The sequence below is a fragment of the Chlorocebus sabaeus genome, chromosome 6, assembly GCF_047675955.1.
Source record: "Chlorocebus sabaeus isolate Y175 chromosome 6, mChlSab1.0.hap1, whole genome shotgun sequence".
Lineage (NCBI taxonomy): Eukaryota > Metazoa > Chordata > Mammalia > Primates > Cercopithecidae > Chlorocebus > Chlorocebus sabaeus.
Genome location: NC_132909.1, coordinates 54,555,273 through 54,570,534, shown reverse-complemented (window position 1 = coordinate 54,570,534; position 15,262 = coordinate 54,555,273). Strand labels below are relative to the sequence as shown.

The 15,262-nt window shown below is 51.1% G+C and overlaps 1 protein-coding gene across 1 annotated transcript in view; it reads right to left on the bottom strand.

The window, feature by feature from the left end:
* FBN3 (fibrillin 3) overlaps positions 1–15,262 on the bottom strand; it is an 87,743-nt gene that overhangs the window by 20,814 nt on the left and 51,667 nt on the right. The window contains exons 41-55 of the mRNA XM_073017018.1: positions 12,653–12,778; positions 12,245–12,370; positions 11,806–11,931; positions 11,326–11,442; positions 10,737–10,865; positions 9,807–9,926; positions 7,456–7,581; positions 6,097–6,249; positions 5,890–5,955; positions 5,541–5,666; positions 4,050–4,169; positions 3,816–3,938; positions 3,066–3,200; positions 2,243–2,368; positions 928–1,134 (exon numbers count right to left, since the gene is read on the bottom strand). Coding sequence (XP_072873119.1) covers positions 928–1,134; positions 2,243–2,368; positions 3,066–3,200; positions 3,816–3,938; positions 4,050–4,169; positions 5,541–5,666; positions 5,890–5,955; positions 6,097–6,249; positions 7,456–7,581; positions 9,807–9,926; positions 10,737–10,865; positions 11,326–11,442; positions 11,806–11,931; positions 12,245–12,370; positions 12,653–12,778 — 1,926 coding nt within the window. The remainder of the gene's footprint in view (positions 1–927; positions 1,135–2,242; positions 2,369–3,065; positions 3,201–3,815; positions 3,939–4,049; positions 4,170–5,540; positions 5,667–5,889; positions 5,956–6,096; positions 6,250–7,455; positions 7,582–9,806; positions 9,927–10,736; positions 10,866–11,325; positions 11,443–11,805; positions 11,932–12,244; positions 12,371–12,652; positions 12,779–15,262) is intronic.

Here is a 15,262-nt window from a genome sequence, read left to right as displayed (position 1 = left end):
CAACATGGCAAAACCTCATCTTTACTGGCTGTAGGAGAGGCTGGCTGTCCCCAGAGCCCCAGGCCCCAGAGCCAGCCTCTCCCATGGCCTCAAAGGGCCCCTTTGGGTCTGGCTAAGCCCTCTTTTTTTTTTTTTTTTTTTTTGAGATGGAGCCTCGCTCTGTTGCCCAGGCTGGAGTGCAGTGGCGCAATCTCGGCTCACTGCAAGCTCTGCCTCCGGGGTTCGCGCCATTCTCCGGCCTCAGCCTCCCAAGTAGCTGGGACTACAGGCGACAGCCACCACATCCAGCTAATTTTTTTGTATTTTTAGTAGAGACGGGGTTTCACCATGTTGACCAGGGTGGTCTTGAACTCCAGACTTCAGGTGATCTGCCCGCCTCAGCCTCCCAAAGTGCTGGGATTACAGGCGTGAGCCACTGTGCCCTGTCTATTTTGTTTCTGTTTTTTGAGACAAAGTCTCGCTCTGTCGCCCAGGCTGCAGTGCAGTAGCACTATCTTAGCTCATTGCAGCCCCAAATTCCTGGGGTTAAGCTTAAGCAATCCTCCAGCTTCAGCCTCCCAAAGTGCTGGGATGACAGGTATGCCACTGGGAGGCAGAGGTTGCAGTGAGCTGAGATTGCACCGTACTCCAGCCTGGGTACCAAAGCAAGACTCTGTCTCAGAACACACACACACACACACACACACACACACACACACACTCTGACTCACACACCTGCTCCCTCAACCCCCCGAGTTCTTCCACACATATGGAGCACATGTACTGGTTCTCATATCTGCTAGCACAAAGACACACACACACACACAAACATACACGCACACAGAGTGGCTCACACATTCTAGCACCTGCTGCAGTACAGACGCATGACCCTGAGCAAATTCCCCCGCTTCTTGCCTCCCTGAGGGTCCTGAGGGCATGGGCACCCACCTCGGCCCTCAGCGGTGTAGCCTGAGCCGTGGGGGCACAGCTTCCTGTAGGCGGAGGTGCCAGGCAGGGGACAGAGCTCGCAGCGGGGCCCCCAGCCCCGACCACCCCCACAGCAGCACTCGGCCCTGGTGACAGCCTCGCTGCTGCTGGACAGAGCCTGGCACATAGCCTGCAGCGCCTCGGCAAAGCAGGGCCCCTGCCGGATGTCTGCGGAGAACAACAGGAAAGCCAAAGGTCACTCCAGGAGGCTGCTTTGGGGGCAAAGACTGATCTGACTTTGGGGCAAGCTGTTCTTTGGGGATGTTGGGAATGGGGTATCCAGGAGGGAGCTAGATACACAGGACAGATGGCTGGGGTTAGTTCCCAGGAAGTGGGAGATCTGGGGAAGGTTGGTTCCAGGGTGTGGCACCAGTGAGGTTGGAGGAGGTGTGGAGAAGGCCTCCCACTCTTCCAGGATTTAACAGAAGGGACAGAGGGAAGAGGGACAGCGGGGGAGCACTGGACATGTGTGTCCAGATTAGCTCAGCAACCCCCTGGGTCGCCCCCCAGTGCCCCAGGCCCCTTGGGGAGCTCCCAGGCAGTGGGAGGGATAGGCAGTGGGGGGAACAGGCAGTGGGAGGGACAGGCAGTGGGGGGACAGGCAGCGGGAGGGACAGGCAGTGGGAGGGACAGGCAGTGGGAGGGACAGGCGGTGAGGGGGACAGGGAGTGAGGGAGACAGGCAGTGGGAGGGACAGGCAGTGGGAGGGACAGGTGGTGGGGGGACAGGGAGTGAGGGAGACAGGCAGTGGGAGGACAGGCAGTGGGAGGGACAGGCAGTGGGAGGACAGGCAGTGGGGGGAACAGGCAGTGGGGGGAACAGGCAGTGGGGGGAACAGGCAGTGGGGGGAACAGGCAGTGGGAGGCACAGGCAGTGGGGGGAACAGGTAGTGGGGGGGACAGGCAGTAGGGGGGACAGGCAGTGGGAGGCACAGGCAGTGGGGGGGACAGGCAGTGGGGGGGACAGGCAGTGGGGGGAACAGGCAGTGGGAGGCACAGGCAGTGGGGGGAACAAGCAGTAGGGGGGACAGACAGTGGGGGGGACAGGCAGTAGGGGGGACAGGCAGTGGGGGGGCAGGCAGTGGGAAGGACAGGCAGTGGGAGGGACAGGCAGTGGGAGGCACAGGCAGTGGGAGGGACAGGAAATGGGGGGACAGGCAGTGGAGAGAAAGGCAGTGGGAGGGACAGGCAGTGGGAGGGACAGGCAGTGGGGGGACAGGCAGTGGGTGCTAAGTGGTAGGTGGGGGCATCCACTGTGCATGGCCAGCCACACTCACCGTGGCACTCAGTACGGGTGGGGCTGGGCTGGAAGCCCTCATCACAGTCGCACCGGAAGCTGCCCTCGGTGTTGATGCAGCGGCCATTGACACAGAGGTCAGGCTGAGCGCGGCACTCATCGTCATCTGAGATGGGAGGGATGAGGCAGACTGGGGTGTGGGGTAGGCCACAGGCAACCTGCCTCTTCCACAGTCCCAAAGGGTCCCTTTGGGTCTGCCCAGGCCCTCTTGCTTATTTTTATTTTAATTTTATTTTATTAATTTATTTTTATTTTTATTATTTTCTATTTTGAGACAGAGTCTCACTCCGTCACCCAGGTTGGAATGCAATGGCACGATCTCAGGTCACTGCAACCTTCGCCTCCTGGGTTCAAGCAATTCTCCTGCCTCAGTTTCCCAAGCAGCTGGGATTACAGATGCCCGCCGCCTTGCCCAGCTAATTTTTAAAAATTTATTATTTTTAAAAATTTTTTAGTAGAGACGGGGTTTTGTCATGTTGGCCAGCCTGGTCTTAAACTCCTGACCTCAGGTGATCTACCCGCCTTGGTTTCCCAAAGTGCTAGGATTACAGGCGTGAGCCACCGTGCCAGGCCTTATTTTTACTTTTATTGTTTTTGGAGATGGGGTCTCGCTCTGTTGCCCAGGCTGGAGTGCAGTGGCACTGTCCTAACTCATTGCAACCTCAAATTCCTGGGCTCAAGCGATCCTCCCACCTCAGCCTCCCAAAGTGCTGGGATGACAGTTATGAGCCACTGTGCCTGGTCTGACCGTCTTGCTTCCACAAGGGGTTCCCTGCACCCCTGAAGCTCCAGTACCCCCATACCTGTGCAGCCCTCCCCGGAGCCAGGCAGGGGCCGCATGCCTGGGGGACAGACACACACGAAGGTACCGATGAGGTTCTTGCACTCCATGCCCCGGGCGTGGCAGTCCTGCTGACCGTCTGCACACTCGTCCACATCTTCGGATGACCAGGGACAGATGGTCAGCCAAGGCCAGGCACCCCCTGGCTGTGGGGACCTGGATTCCACCCTACGTCAGCCCTGGTGGGACCTGAGTAAATTCCCTGCAGGCCCTGTCAGGTGTCCATCCCTCCTAGGAAGGGAGCCCCCAGCTCCTGCCCAGCCCCAGCTTCCAAGAAGCTAAGGGAATCAGGAATTGTCCCACAAAGCTTGCCTCCCCTGCCCACGTCAGGGTCTGTGAGTCTGCTCCTGGCCCCTGGAACACTGACCCTGAAACAGCCCCAGAGACACTGAGTCCCAGACCAGGGTCTCCCACCCTTGACACTATGAAATTTGGGATAGGAAAGTTCTCTGTGGTGGGTGGCTGTTCTGTGTGCATTGCAGGATTCTTTTTTTGTTTGTTTGTTTGTTTTGAGACAGAGTTTTGCTCTTGTCGCTCAGGCTGGAGTGCAGTGGCATGATCTCAGCTCACTGCAACCTCCGCCTCCCAGGTTCAAGCGATTCTCCTGTCTCTCAGCCTCCCAAGTAGCTGGGATTACAAGCGTGCGCCACCACACCCAGCTGATTTTGTATTTTCAGTAGAGATAGGGTTTCACCATGTTGGTCAGGCCTACCTCGACACATGGCCCCATCCTCCCGCAGGGTGTAGCCGGCTGGGCAGGTGCACAAGTAGGAGCCCTCGGTATTGTGGCAACGGAAGGCACAGAGCAGCGGGTTCAGGGAGCATTCGTCGATGTCTGGGGAGGCCAGTGGAGGTGTCAGCTGTGGGGGGCTGTGGGCAGGACCTCCACTCCCTCCCCCAGGCATCTCCATCACACGGCCCAGGTCCTGGGCAAGCAGAGTCGTACCCTCACAGGTCATCATGGGGCCAGGCTCAAAGCCGTCAGCACAGGTACATTCGAAGCCTCCGATGACATTGGTGCATGTGCCCTGCCCACAGGGGTGGCCGACAGAGCACTCGTCTGTGTCTAGGTGGGAGTAAGGGGGTGGTCAATGCCTGCAGAGGGTCCCCCATCCTCAATACCATCCCATCTGCCTGCCTGTTGACCACCACAGATCGGATGGGGCCAGATCGAATGTACCTCTAGTCTGGCTATGGGGCAGGCAAGTGGTATGTGTTTAGTGAATGAATGAGTGAATGTGTGAGCAAGTGGGCAGGTGAAGGAATGCATAAGTGAGCAAGGGAGTGAGTGAATGAACAATAAGTGAATGAATGAACCAGTGAATGAAGGAGTGATTAAACCAGTAACTGAAACGGAGGCAAGAGGGTCTCTTGAGTCCAGGAGCTCAAACAGAGCCTGGGTAGCATAGCAAAACTTCATCTCTATAAAACATATAAATGAAGAAGTGAATGAACGGTTAAATGAATAAGGGAATGAGTGAGTAAAGGGGTCAATGAGTGGGTGAATTAGTGAGTGAGTGAATGGAGGAATCAGCAAGGAAGTGAATGAATGAACAAGGGGGCAAATGAGGAAACGAATGAGTGAATAGGTGAGTGAAAGCATGAATGAATGAACAAAGGAACGAGTGAGTAAGTGAATAAATGAGAGATTGGATGGGTGAATGAGCAAGGAGACAAATGAAGGAATGAATGAATGAGTGAAAAAATAAGCAAATGAATAAACGAGGGAGCAAACGAGTGAATGAGTGAATGAATGAATGAGCCAGTGACTAAATGAGGTGTGAATGAATGAGGGAGTGATTGAATGAACAAGTGAATGAATAAAAAAGTGAAGGAATGAGTGAGCAAAGGAGTGAATGAGTGAGTGAATTAGCAAGTGAATAAGTGAGGGAGCAAATGAGTGAATGAGTGAATAAGTGAGTAAATGAATAAATGAATGAGCAAGTGAATGAATGAGTGAGGTGTGAATGAATGAGGGAGTTAGTGAATTAACAAGTGAATGAATGAACAAGTGATAGGAATGAGTGAGCAAAGGAGTGAATGAGTGAGTGAATTGGTACATGAATGAGGGAGTAGATAGAGTGAGTGAATAAATGAGTGAATGAATGAGAAAATGAAGAAGTGAATGAGAAAATGGAGAAGTGAATAAGTGAGCAAGTGAATGAATAAATGAGTCAGTGAATGAATGAGTCAGCAAATGAATAAGTGAGTGAGTAAATGAATAAGTGAGTGAGTGAATGAATGAGCAAGAAAATGAGTGAGTAAGTGAATGAATGAGTGAGTGAAGTACAGAGGGAGGAAAAGCGAATGGGGGAGAGAGGCAGTGGGTAAGGACAGGATCTCACCCACTGCCTGGGAGTGTCTTCCTTGCCCTGCTCTGTTCCTTCCTGTCCTGGGAGGGGCCTGGGACAGGGCTGGAGCAGGGCTGGCCACTCACCCACACAGTTGATGCCGGTGAAGTCCAGGCTGTAGCCAAGGGGACACTCACAGCGGAAGGATCCATCGGTGTTGACACAGATGCCGTTAGTGCAGACGCCAGGGTTCTCTGCACACTCGTTCACGTCTGCGGATGGCAGGTGTTGCAGACATGGCTCCTGTCACCATGCAATCCCCAGAGGCCTGGCCACACTCAAGGCCCCAAGGGGATGAGAGCCCAAGCCCCAGGCTGGCAGGGTCCAGGGCCACTCGGGCTCTCAACGGGAGCCTGAGACTCAGAGACCCAGGCAGTGCGGAGATGGATCTGGGTGGCCCAGAAGGGGCTCTGAGCACGTGGGTGAGGGGCTCACCTTCTCGGGAGTCATCTGGGCCTGGGACTGCCCCATGGCCAAAGGGGCAGAGCTCCTGAAAGGCAGCTGGACAGAGAGGGGGAGGGGAGTCAGAGTCAGGGCCCAGGTGCAGCCCCCAGGTGTGTGCAGGGAAGGATGAGGGAAGAATGAGAGAGGAAGGTGAGGGCACATCATGACAGGGGAGGCTGGACAGGGGTGGGCACTCACCGCTGCCTTCCTGGGGACACAGCTCACAGGGGTCTCCCCAACCCTCCCCAGGCCTCTTACTGCAGCAGCAGCGGGTCTTGGTGGTGTTGAAAGCTTTGGGCACCGAGCACTTCCCAGCCTCAAAACGGGTGAAGCAGAAACTCTTCCGTGTGTCTGTGGGGTGGGGGCTCCATTACCCTGATTGAGGGCCACTGGCAGTGCCCACTTGCCCCTCTGACCTCCTGCACCCCAGTCCTGGTGAATAGGTTGTGCTGATCCTGCCAGTGGCCAATCAGAACATGCCATGCCCCTGGTCATGGTGATTGGTTTGAGGATGGACATGTGACCTACTCTGGGCCAATGAGGATCTGCCCTGGGTTTTTCATTGTTGTTGTTGTTGGTTGTTTTTTGTTTTTTTCAGATGGAGTCTTGCTCTGTTGCCCAGGCTGGAGTGCAGTTGTATGATCTCGGCTCACTGCAACCTCTACCTCCCAGGTAGCCTCCCAAGTAGCTGGGATTACAGGCATGTGCCACCACACCCAGCTAATTTTTGTATTTTTAGTAGAGACAGTGTTTCACCACATTGGCCAGGCTGGTCTCAAACTCCTGACCTCAGGTGATCAGCCTACCTCAGCCTCCCAAAGTGCTGGTATTACAGGCAAGAGCCACCGACCCCAACCTGCCCTGGGGTTTTGAGGGGACAGCTGGAATCGCACCCCACTTCATTGCTTTGGGGTGTTCTCATGCCAGGAAGAAAGATCAAACTCGGTGGTTACTCTTGGATCAAAAACCCCTTGCTGGAGAGGCAAAATGACTGATTCCAGAAAGCCCAAGGATCCTGGAATTCAGACTCCAAACCCCAAATCCTCGGCTCTGGACGCCTATCAAGTCCTCACCAGCAGGCTGGGGTCCCAGCCTCCCAGAACAGCAATTATTCACTGGGGTGAACTGCAGGCTCTGCTCTCACCCTTATTGCCCCTGACCTGTGAGAGAACAGGCTGGCTCAAGCTGGGTGAGGTTAGCCCACAGTAGATGAGGCTAGCCCAGCTGAAATGGAGCCAGCCCAGAGTAGTCTAGGCTAGCTCAAACTGGACAAAACCAGCCCACTGACAGCCTATAGTCATGTGACCAATACAAGGAAAACCTAAATGAAGCACACATAGGCTAGCTCAAAATGGACCAGGTTAGCCCCCCGTAGACATGACCTCTATAGCCAACACGTTGCTGGCACTAGGATAACCCTGCTAATGCAGAGAGACACCTCTGCCTGGTCAAAGCTCCCATAGGGTCATACAAGAAACCACAGCCCTCTTTTCTGGGCAATCTGACCCTTCCCCGCCCCACTTCCCACTCTCTTCCCTAAGCCCTGTGCAGACTCACCAAAGCAACGGTGCTCATTGTCAGAGAGGACAAAGCCAGGTGGGCAGAGGCACTGGAAGCTCCCAGGGCTGTTGCTACAGGTGCCGAAGAGGCAGAGGTTGGGCTCATCTGAGCACTCGTCGATGTCTGGAAGGGCGGGGACATGAGCTGGGTGGGGGGCAAGCAGGATCTCCACCAGTGGGGAGAGGACTCCGCCATGAGGAGGGGCAGATGGAGTGCAGGTCCAGCCAGGGGCTGCCGCGGGGCTGGGGTCCTGAGAGCTCAGTATGAGCTGTAGCACGAGGTGAGCACTGTGTGTGCACGGAGGTCCTTCCCGGAAGGTGTCTCCAGGGTAAAGGTCATGGTCAGGAAGAGTTCATGATTAGAGACTGAAACTGCACATAGTACAGCCTCTACGGAAAACAGTGTGGAGATTCCTTAAAGAACTAAAAGTAGAACTACCATTCAATCCAGCAATCCTACTCCTGGGTATCTACCCAAAGGAAAGTAAGTCATTATAGGAAAAGGACACATTCACATGCATGTTTATAGCAACACAATTCACAATCGCAGAAATATGGAACCATCATGTTTATAAATGCCCATCAACCAATGAGTAGATAAAGAAAATGTGGTATGTCATACACCGTGGAATACTACTCAGCCACAAAATGGAACAAAATAGGCGCAGTGGCTCACACCTGTAATCCCAGCACTTTGGGAGGCCAAGGTCGGTGGATCACTTGAGTTCAGGAGCTGGAGACCAGCCTGGCCAACATGGTGAAACCCCCGTTTCTACTGAAAATGCCAAATTTAGCCAGGCGTTGTGGTGGTGCGCACCTGTAATCCCAGCTACCAGGAGGGTGAGGCAGAAGAATCGCTTGAACCCGGGAGGTGGATATTGCAGCGAGCAGAGATCGTGCCACTGCACTCCAGCCTGGGAGACAGAGCGAGACTCCATCAAAAAAAAAAAAAAAAAAAAAAAAAAAAGACAAAATAATGTCCTTTGCAGCAACTTGGATGGGGCTAGAGGCCATTATTCTAAGTGAAGTAACTCAGGAATGGAAAATCAAATATCGTATGTTCTCACTTACAAGTGGGAGCTAATCTATGAGGATGCAAAGGCATAATAATGACATAAAGGACTTTGGGGACTCCCGGGGAAAGACGGGAGGGGGGTGAGGGATAAAAGACTACGTAACTGGGTACATTGTACACTACTTAGATGACAGGAGCACCAAAATCTCAGAAATCACCACTGAAGAACTTATCCATGTAAGCAAAAGCCACCTGTTCCCCCATAACTGTTGAGATTAAAATAAGAAAAAATAGAAAAAAATTTTAAAACCTTAAAAAAAATAAAATTGCACAAAGCTAACTGAGACTGGATATATTTACCCTACACTGGATGGGGTTAGCTCATGTTGTATTAAGCTAGCCCAAATAGAATAGATCAGAATAGGCTGGGCGTGGTGACTCATGCCTGTATTCCCAGCACTTTGGGAGGCTAAGGTGGGAGGATCGCTTGAGGTCAGGAGTTTGAGACCAGCCTGGCCATCATGATGAAACCCCGTTTCTACTAAAAATACAAAAATTAGCCAGGTGTGGTGATGAGCGCCTGTAATCCCAGCTACTCGGGAGGCTGAGGCAGGAGAATCGCTTGCACCTGGGAGGTGGAGGTTATAGCGGTGAGCTGAGAGTGAGACTCTGTCTCAAAAAAAAAAAAAAAAAAAAAAAAAAAAAAGAATAGATTAGAAGAGACCAGGCCAGACTGGTTCAGATTATACAAGGCTAGCCCAGATGGAAGCCCAGATCAGAGAAGTTCAGGCCAGACTGGTTCAGGTTAGCCCAGGCTAGCCTATCTACTCAGGCCAGACTGGTCCAGGTTAGATTACAGTGAACAAGGTAGCTCATCTGCTCATCCCAGGTTGGTTCAGGTTAGCCCACACTCTCTGAGGCTAGCCCAAGTGGATAAATGGACCAAAGGAGATCAGGCCAGATTAGTTAGTCCAGACTGCATGAAATCATCTCTATAGGTGATTACAACAGTGAAGCTTGGGCCAGACTGGTCCTTGATCACCAGTTAGCAAGTGAGGAGCTCTACATTTGGGTGCACTGAGAAACGGTGAGACCCCCACACCCATGTCAATTTATAGGATTCACGAGGAAGCCTGTGGGCACCAGAGACAAAATCCTGAGCGCAAAGTCCAGAAACAATCAGAATGACAATAATAGTTTATGAAGCTGTGTTTGACTCTGCGTTAAGTACATCTCCACCTTCGTCACAACCCTAGCTGGTATTCCCATTTTATGGATGGAGAAAGAGAGGCACTCCCTGGTCTCAAAAATGGGAGTTGGGGCTGGACGCTCACCAATGCAGTGGTCACTCTGCACCTGGAAGCCAGGGGGACAGATGCAATGGAAGGAGCCCTCGAGGTTCTGGCAGGTGCCTGGTAGGCAGGTTCCCGCGAGGCTGAGGCACTCATTGGTGTCTGTGAAAAGAACAAAGAAGGGTCCTTGTGCCAGCCAGGATGCAGGGGGCTCACCTGGGACTGGGACCAACACCTGCAATTACTGTGTGATCACCGAGGGCCCCAGGACAAGCCCTCGCAGTGGCAATTCTGGCTCCAGGGCAAGGGCTGAGACTCAGGACCACAGGGACAGCTGGGGAAGGATTATCTGACTCTCGTGGGGTTACAGGTGGGGCCAGATGGTGTCCAGTGGGAAGAGGTAGCAAGATTCCTAATCTGGCACCACCAGCAGATTCCTTCCATGGTAACCATTTAGCGCTTCTACTATTCTTTGCTTCTGGAAACTTACATTTTCAAGACAGCCTTACCCTACACCTCAAATCCCATACATAAAAACATAGGTATGATGTACTGGTTTTATAATTATTTAGTTTATTTATTTCTTTTGAGATAGGATCTTTCCCTGTTGCCCAGGCTGGAGTGCAGTGGTGTGATCATAGCTCACTGCAGCCTCAAACTCCTGGGCTCAAGTGATTCTCCTGCCCCAGCCTCCTGAGTAGCTAGGACTACAGGCAATAGCCACCACTCCTGGCTAATTTTAATTTCTTTGTAGAGACGAGGGCTCACTATGTTGCCCAGGCTAGTCTCAAACTCCTGGCCTCAAGCAATCCTTCCACCTCAGCCTCCCAAAGTGCTGGGTATTATTTTTTTAAACCTTAAAATAAATGCTTGGGTAGTAAATGGATCTATGCTCACCCAGAAGTACCAAACTGTGGTGTACATGGAGCAGGGGCTGGTTGAGATGCCTCCAAGCACCATAGGCAGACTCACCCACACAATTCTTCCCATCAGTTGTGAGCTCAAAGCCATCCTGGCAGAGGCAGTGGAAGGAACCAGCTGTGTTGAGGCAATGGCCAAATCGGCACACCTGCCCCACCAGGGTAGTACACTCGTCAAAATCTGTAGAGGGGAGATAGGCAGGCCGGGTCACCCACAAAACTTGAAGGGATCAAGGCTTCCTTGTACTTCTGTCTGCAACTGAGTTGAGTTGATAGCATCGGCTTCAACTTGAGCACTCATGTATAGACTGTGTGTATTAACCTTCCACCTATCTTATGAGGTAGTTGCTGATATTTTCTAATATAACCATGTAATGCTATGAATTTGCCTCTAAGTGCTCCCTTAGCTGCATCCTATGTATTTTCATATGTTATGCTTTCATTTTCATTTTCTTTTACTTCAAAATATTTTCTAATTTTCCTTATGATTTATTTGACTTGTGGATTATTTAGGAGTATGTTATTTAATTTCTAAATATTTGGGGACTTTCTGGGTATCTTTCTGTGGTCAATTTCTATATTCACTTCCTTAGATTCTGAGAACCTACTTTGTGGCCAGCCTGCCAACTGAGCGGACTCACCCACACAATCCCCATTGTGTGTCACCACAAAGCCAGGGAAGCAGAGGCAGTTGTAGGAGCCGATGATGTTCTTGCAGGTCCCATTTCCACAAGGCTGCTGGTCACACTCATCAATGTCTGCAGAAGCAAAGCCCGAGAGCCCAGCCCAGCTCACCCAGGGCATTGGGGGACTTAGGGAGTGAGAGGCCAGCTGGACCTAGCGGTCCTCCCCTGCACCTAGCCCTGCCTAGATGACTGGACAGTGACCCCTGGAGGTGATGGCTGGGAAGTACTCCTGGTGTGATCTATCACCCCCATTTTACAAATGGGAAAATTGAGGCACAGGGAGGCAGATCAGCCATTTACCCAAGATCTTAATGTCAGGACCCAGACTTCGATCTGTCTGTGAACTAGGATGGACAGAAACACCACTTCCATCCCAGGGGAGGTGTAGACCCCAGGCAGCCTGACTTGAAAGGAGGGGGAAGATGAGGGTCTCACCCATGCACAGGGTGTGGTCTGCAGAGGCCTGGTATCCACGGTGACACAGACACATGTAGCTGCCTTCTGTGTCCATGCAGTCGCCATGGCTACAGACATTCGGGATCTCCCGACACTCATTCCGTCCTAGGGGTGCAGACAGCACGGTGTCCCCAGGGCCCCTACCACACAGTGTTTGCCTGAGCTCTCCCTACTGCAATGGAGAAGCCAGAGCCTGCCTTGAAGTTCCCCACTCAAACTTCCACCAGGGGCATCAGGCTCTCAGCATTGACCTGAGCTCTCACTTCCATCACATCCTATTAATAGACACTCTCAATACATCCCTGATCCCTCTAATAGTATAGATAAGGAGAAAGACCTGGACAGAGCCATACCCCATCTAAGTCCCCATGGGCAACAGAGCCCAGCTCCCTCACCTCCTCCCAGAGACCCTGCTCACCCACACAAGCCCCGCCTGGCGACAGTTTGTACCCTCGGGTGCACTCGCAGCGGTAGCTGCCGGGGACGTTGATGCAGTCGGCATTCTGCTGGCAGGGACTCTCCCTGCTGCCACACTCATCGACATCTGGGCAAATACAGCAAATGAGGTGGGGGTGACAGAGAAGCCCATCCTGACAGAATCAAACCTGAAACCCAGTCCAATGCTTTGGAACAGGTGGTCTCTCTGGAAGCAGCCAGAGCTGGAGTGAGGGTGGTTATATGAGATGGAGGCCCTTGGAAAGGTGTTAGCCCATTATACAGATGCGGAAATGGAAGCTTACAGAGTTGTAGTTACTTGCCCAGACTGCACAGTGGCAGACATGCATCCCACCCAGACCCCAGGGCTGGGAACAGGGAGAGGTGGCACCTTCACAAGCCAGCAGGATGCTGTTGTAGTTGAAGCCTGTGGGGCACTCGCAGCGGAAGCTCCCCATCTGGTTGACGCAGACACCACTGGCACAGATGGCAGGGATCTCCCCACACTCATCAATGTCTGCAGAGGGCATCTGCCATTAGGGGCAGCCCAGCCCCCTGGGACTTCCAGTGACCCTGAGCGAAGGGACCCACTAGCCCTGCAGTCTGGTTGAGGATGTTGTGGCCACAAATCAGCACACACTCAGAAGAATCTTGCTGTGGCCAAAATACATCCACTCACACCAGAAAGAGATCAGGATGTGGGAGGAAAGACAAGAGCAGAGAGCGAGTGTGTGTTTTTCTCAACTAAAAATGCACATTTCCTGTGACCCAGCAACCTTGCTGGAAAGAAACGGCCTTAAGCGTAAGCAGGATAGTGGTATGAGATGCTATTTAGCAAGAAACTGGAAACATCAATTGATGAATGCAGAACAAAATACGGAATGTCTGTACCATGGAATATTCTTCAGCCTTATTAAGGAATAAAGCCCTGTAACATGTGACAACGTGGTTGAAACCTAAAATAATTATTCTAAGAGAAGTCAGACACACAAGAACAATATTGCATGACTCCATTTAAAGGAAATGTCCAGAAATAGCAAATCAATAGAGATAAAAAGTCGATTTGTGGTTGCCAGGGGCAGAAGGGAGGGGGTAAAGGGAGTGACTGCTAATAGGCATAGGGTTTACTTTTGTGTGATGAAAACGTTTTAAACTTAGATTGAGGTGATGGTTGTGTAACACTGTGAATGTACTAAAAACCACTGAATAGGACACTTTAAATGGGTGAAGTGTGTGGTATGTGAATTATATCTCAATAAAGCTGTTATATATAAACAATGTAAATGTCTATCAGTAGGGGACTGGAAACAACCTAAGTGTCCATCAAAAGGAGACTTGAAAGAACCTAAGTGTCCATCAATGGGGGACTGAAAACAATCTAAGTGTCCATCAGTGGGGGACTGGAAACAACCTAAGTGTCCATTAATAGGGCACTGGAAACAACCTAAATATCTATCAATGGGGGACTGGAAGCAAACTAAACGTCCATCAATGGGGGACTGTGATGAAAATGTTGTTTTTGTGCGGTGAAAATGAGTTCTAAATTTAGATTGAGGTGATGGTTGCATAACTCTGTGAATGTATTCAAAACCACTAAATAGGACATTTTAAATGGGTGAAGTGTGTGGTATGTGAATTATATCTCAATAAAATTGTTATAAACAATATAAGTGTCCATCCATAGGTAGGGGACTGGAAACAACCCGTGTCCATCAAAAGGGGATCTGAAACAACCTAAGTGTCCATCAAAAGGGGACTTGAAAGAACCTAAGTGTCCATGAATGGGGCACTGAAAACAATCTAAGTGTACATCAGTGGGGGACTGGAAACAAACTAAGTGTCCATCAATGAGGGACAGGAAACAACCTAAGTGTCCATCAATGGGGGACTGGGAACAACCTAAGTGCCCACCAATAGAGGACTGGAAATAACCTAAATATCCATCAAGGGGGGACTGGAAACAAACTAAACGTCCATCAGCGGGGGACTGTGATGAAAATGTTATTTTTGTGTGATGAAAATGAGTTCTAGGCCGGGCGCGGTGGCTCAAGCCTGTAATCCCAGCACTTTGGGAGGCCGAGACGAGTGGATCACGAGGTCAGGAGATCGAGACTATCCTGGCTAACACAGTGAAACCCCGTCTCTACTAAAAAATACAAAAAACTAGCCGGGCGAGGTGGCGGGCGCCTGTAGTCCCAGCTATTCGGGAGGCTGAGGCAGGAGAATGGCGTAAACCCGGGAGGCGGAGCTTGCAGTGAGCTGAGATCCGGCCACTGCACTCCAGCCCAGGCGACAGAGCGAGACTCCGTCTCAAAAAAAAAAAAAAAAAAAAAAAAAAAAGAAAATGAGTTCTAAACTTAGATTGAGGTGATGGGTGCAAAACTCTGTGAATATATTCAAAACCACTAAATAGGACACTTTAAATGGGTGAAGTGTGTGGTATGTGAATTATATCTCAATAAACTTGTTATAAACAATATAAGTATCTATCTGTAGGGGACTGGAAACAATCCACCTATCTATCAATAGGGGACTGGAAACAACCCAAGTATCCATCAAAAGGGGATCTGACACAACCTAAGTGTCCATCAGTAGGGGACTGGAAACAACCTAAGTTCCCATCAGTGGGGGACCCGGGATGTATCTGCACCATGAACCACTTCTAGGCAGGGCAAAGAGAGAGGCTGCATGGCAGATAGTAACCTGGCCAGTTCCTCAAGACACAATTTGGATGAAAAAAGCAAGTTGTAACCAACATGTCAAGCATTACATAATTTATGTAAAATGTCCCAGAAACCAACATCATATATTTTCAGTGGGAGACCTATTATGTAATGAAGGAAGAAAAAACTAGAAAGAAATATTCCAGCTATAAAGCATAAGAATGTCCAGAGAGGGAGAAAAGAGACAGAGTTGAGGTGATGACTGGAGGAGAAGTGAGTTTATTTGCCACGGTTTGATTTTTTTAAAAAATAAGAAGAATAAGGCCAGGCGCGGTGGC